The sequence below is a fragment of the Chrysochloris asiatica genome, unplaced genomic scaffold, assembly GCF_000296735.1.
Source record: "Chrysochloris asiatica unplaced genomic scaffold, ChrAsi1.0 scaffold00341, whole genome shotgun sequence".
Lineage (NCBI taxonomy): Eukaryota > Metazoa > Chordata > Mammalia > Afrosoricida > Chrysochloridae > Chrysochloris > Chrysochloris asiatica.
This window is the reverse complement of record NW_006408859.1, coordinates 79,325-84,310: the sequence shown is the minus strand read 5'-3', so window position 1 is coordinate 84,310 and position 4,986 is coordinate 79,325. Positions and strand designations below refer to the sequence as shown.

At 43.4% G+C, this 4,986-nt stretch overlaps 1 gene segment (V, D, J or C); it reads left to right on the top strand.

Annotated features, from left to right (window-relative positions):
- Positions 1-3,578, top strand: part of LOC102825967 — a 7,708-nt gene extending 4,130 nt beyond the window's left edge. The window contains 1 exon segment of the V gene segment in view: positions 3,531-3,578. Within this exon segment, the coding sequence occupies positions 3,531-3,578 (48 nt within the window).
- Positions 3,579-4,986: the final 1,408 nt, after the last annotated feature.

Here is a 4,986-nt window from a genome sequence, read left to right as displayed (position 1 = left end):
ATTGCAAAATCAGTAACATCTATTAACTCCCCATTCCCCACGCCCGACAAGCAAAGCAGCAGAATGTCTCTGGAGTTTAACCAGTTCTCTAAGGGTTAAACAGTTCTTAAAGTCTTCTCTGCTGTGGAAACGGCTGGCTGGGTCCTTGGTGCTCTTGCGGGGGAGGGGGGGCCTCAATGGAGATGCAGATGATGTCCCTATTTCAGGTGGGCCTTCGGTGAATGCTGTTTCCCTCCAAAGATAGAGAAGTGGCTGTCCTCTTGCTATAAGGTCGAATTAGTCAGGCTGGAGCAAACATTGTTTTTAAACAACATAAAAGACCACTATTTAGATGGACTGTACCAGATGGAATACACAGAAATCAAATTGACTACATCTATGAAAAGATACAGCGGTAAAGCTCAGTATCAACAGCCAAAACAAGGCCAGGGACAGACTGTAGAACAGACTATGAATTGCTTATATGCAAGTTGAGGCTGAAGCTGAAGATAATTAAAACAAGTCCACAAGAGTCAAAATATGACCTTGAACATATCCCATCTGAATTTAGAGATCATCTGAAGAAAAGATTTGATGTATTAGACATAAATTTGTCTAGTTAAAACAACAGACGCTTATTGTTTCAGTTCTTGAAGGCAGAAGTATGGTATCAGCATCCAGAGTCAGAGGCAGAATCAAGACCCATCAAAGAGGAGTTGGTGCTGCTAATTCCTCACTTCCTTTGTTGTGGCTCAGACAGCTCTCCTGGAAAGCAGGAGCTTCCATAGGTGTGTATGCAGGTGAGGGCCAGGCATACCTCTGGTCCCAAATAATGTGATGGTGGTAGTGGTTATGTGTCTTGCAGTCGGTTCCGATTCACAGGGTTTCCGAGGCTGTAAATCTTTATGGGAGCAGAAAGCCTCATCTTTCTCCTGAGAAACTTCTGGTAGTTTCGAACAGCTGACCTTGAGGTTAGCAGCCCAATTCGTAACCACTACACTACTGGAGAAGAGCTCTAGAAGCACAGTGGTTATGAGTCGGGCTGCCAACCTCAAGGTCAGCAGTTTTAAACTACCAGCAGTTCTGCAGGAGAAAGACAAGGCGTTCTGCTCCCGTAAAGATTTACAGCCTCAGAAACCCTATGCAGGGTCATTTTGGGTTGGAATCGACTCCACGGTATGTAACAACAACAACACTACTGGAACTCCTTCAAGTAATGTGGGATAAAATAAAATTTGGATCCTTTCTTTCTCTCCACCTATATGGTACACCTCTGCGCTACCAACTTACCTCTTGACTTCAGTGTCACCCACAAAAGTTGGTGTCTATGCCACATCTAGCTAACCAGCTCAGATCATCAGTCCAGTCTCCTTCCTTCCTTCCTTTCTCTCTCTCTCTCTTTCTTTTCCTCCTTTCTTCCTTCCTCCCTCCTTTACTTCTTTCTTTCTTCCTCCAAGTGTCTGTTCAACTGCCTCTCCTAGTGAGGACTAGTTTATGATTAGGCAGGGCCAGCTCTGCAGATTTTTAAGCAGGGCCCGCTAGAACAGAGTTAATGCAGATAGCTCCCCCATTCTTTAATGGGGCTCACAACTTCAGTGTTCACATCCATGTAGCTCCAACCATTGAAGAGTGGGAACTCTCCTGGGGTTTTATGTGGGTGAGATCTGACCATGCCTCTGGTCCCCAGGCAAGTATGCAGATAGGAAAAAGATTCCACCTTTATCTCTGTGAAACATCATTCTGTTTCTGCAACGCAAATATGTTTCCTTGTCTTTGAAGCTGCTCACAAATGCTCAAGATGACCACGGCCTGCCTGGTTGTCCCACACAGGTCATGAGTTTGACTCCCTTTTTTTTTCAGTGTCAGATTTGTCATCTAGTAAGTATTCAACCCACTTCTCTATCCCTTCTACTGAAGCTCAGGGTTCCAGGACTATCACCTGTGTCTGTTTCATTTGGTTTTCAATGTCTTTATTGTAGACAATCTGCAGAAAGCCTTTCTGCCTAATCTATCATCTTGCTGCGTTTTCTATGCATAACTTGCAGTGTTTTTAATTTTGTTTTTGGTGGTGGTGCTGTTTACTTTCTTCCTCAAAAGTATGTGTGCTGAGTTCATTTTGCTTGTTCATTTTCTTGATTGTGGTTTTAATGCTTACTAAATTTTTGTGTCTATTTGAAGACTATGGAGCACCTAATCCAAGTCATGGAGTCCTGGTATGGTACTGTAGGATAATGCCCTGGACCACAAGGTCACTTACACTGCAAGGTCAGTGGTTCAAACTCCCCAACTGTTCCTTAGAAACCCTATACAGGGTCGCTGTAGGTTGGAACTAACTCAATGGCATTTAAAAACAAATACAACAATGCACACTATGGTGTTTCCAGAAGCATCATGTGCATGTGAGAGTAGGACAGTGAATAAGGAAGACCAGAGAAGAACTGATGTGTTTGAATTAGGGTGTTGGAGAGGAACATGAAAAGTATCATGGGCTCAAGAAGAACAAACAAATCTGTTTTGGAAGAAGCACAGCCAGAGTGCTCGTTAGAAGCCAGGATGGTGAGACTTCACATTTTATACTTCAAACATATTATCAGGAGGAACATGGCCCTAGAGAAGGACATCAGGCTTGGTAGAGTGGAGGATGAGCAAAAAAAAAAAGAGGAAGACCGCAACGAGATGGATTGTGATGATGGCAGCATCAGTGGACTCAAGCCTAATGACAATGGGAAGGATGGTGCAGAAGCCGGCAGCGTGTTATTCCACTGTGCAAAGCGTAGATATGTGTCAGAACTGATTCCATAGCACATAATATAGCAAAAAAATTTGATTTCCTCACAAACTCAGGAGGATCCAAATTCAGGAGGATCATGTATTGGTCTGGACCTAAAATCATTGGCCTTTCTTGTTTTCATGGGGAAGCTGCTCTCTAATTTAAATTTCTTCCTCATATAAAGCTGTCAATTCACTATTTTGTATATGTCTTGCAATTGTCTTCTTGCCTGCATGGTCACTGCTGAGAAACCAGAGCTTAGTTTTATTGGTTCTGCTTTGTAGGTAACTTCTTGTTTTTCTGAGCTGCTTGCAGGATGATTCCAGGAGCAGCTCTGCAGGTTTGGAGCAGTGTTCATCTGAATGCAGGTGCTGGGTTTGGTGTGGCTAGTTTCTGACTCACTTTATGTGGCTCACAACTGCTCTGCTCACTACCTTGTAGCTATGACCATCAGGAAAATGGGAGCTTCATTGGAGGAGTATATTGGTGGCTGCCCATCGTGCCTCTGGGTTAGACTGTTATAAGCCATAGAACTTTCATAGGATGGTGTTTTGGAAAATAGATCCCCAGGCCTACCTTGTGTGTAGTAGTGTAAAAGAGCTAATTAGTTTGAAACCTGTTTAGCATCATAGCATCAAATCCAGAGGACGTGTGTTAAATACAGCTTGTAGGTTGGTGTTTAAGTTTATGCTGATGCCAGGCTAAGCTGTTGTCCCATCAGTGTAGATGAGATGTTGACCAGGTCTGCAGCTAATGTGGACTTTCTCTTCTCGGACTACAGATTGAGATCCTGGCACCTTTTGAGGAGGACCTGCCCCCTGGAAGCTGAAATGACAGGCACACAAGGATGACCCAGAGATGCTGTTCAATTCTGGGTAGATGGAAAAATTAAGCCAAAATGATCTTACTGGGACAAGTGGACAGTCCTGTGTTTCCTGCAGCATTTATTTCATGTCTGACTTCAACAGTAGATTATCTGAATAGAAGAATCACTCTATAAAGAAAGCTCTATCTCTAGGCTTGTAAATACCTTCTCACTCAGGACACAGAGGAGCAGGAGCCCCAGGATCTGGATGGTGTCACTTTTCTGCAGCTTCTCTTCTGTGTGCTGCTGCTTAGTCCCTGTCTCCATGGGAGGCTCTGTCATAGCATTTTATGAGGCTCAGATCAGAAGGAACACGTTCAGGGTGGGAGGTTGGTGAGGGGACATTTGTTCAAGTTATCCTGCAGTATGACAATGATGTTTTTAGAGCACAGGGCTGTGGTTAAAAACCTTGTATGTTGTGTTGCTTTTGCTATTTGAGTGTGACTGTAATGGCCGTCTATTGTCATGGAAATAATTATATTCCAATTCTCCTGTTAAAGTTGCTGGAGGTCTTTGAGTTGTGCCAATAGTTGGTGCTTGGCTACAATCCTAAAGGTTAGTGATGGGAATCCACCTAGTGGTGGCACAGAAGAAAAGGCCATTGATCTGCTCCCAGGAAGATTGTAGTTGTTTCTTCCCCTTGAATATTCATGACAGGACTGACCATTGTACTTCTAATTTTGGAATTGCAAACAGATCCCTCCTTAGTATTGACTGCTTAAAACTCACTGTCATTGAATCAATTCTGACTCAAAGCAACTCTATAGGACAGAGTTTTGTTGTTGTTGTTGTTGTTGTTGTTGTTGTTAGGTGCCATTGAGTCAGCACCAACTCATAGACACCTTATGCACAGCAGAAAAAAACAATGTCTGATCCTGGGCCAACCTCACTACTGTTGCCACACTTGATTCCATCGATGATGCTGACCTGCTTTTTTAAGGAGCTCTGGTAGCGTAGTGCTTACAAATCGGACTTACAAACCTAAAGGTTGGCAGTTTGAAACTACCAGCTATTCTACAGGAGAAAGATGAGGCTTTCTGCTCCTGTAACGATTTGCAGCCTCAGAAACCCTTCACAAGGTTACTATGAGTTGGAATCGACTCCAAGGTACTTAACAACAACAAGATTGTTTCCTTTCTCCCAAGGAGTGGCTGGTATATTTGAATTGATGACGTAGCATTAGCAGTCTGATGCTTAACCCCCTATGCCACTGGGGTGCCCTATATGATATGCATGGTTGTTATGGAGTCCTGGTCTGGCATTGAAAGATAAGCACTCGATCTCAAAGGGAGACTTTTTTTTCCCCTGAAAGAAAAGAAGAAATACTACTGGCAATGGGAGAACTAGTGTACCATAGGATCTGCAAGTGTTT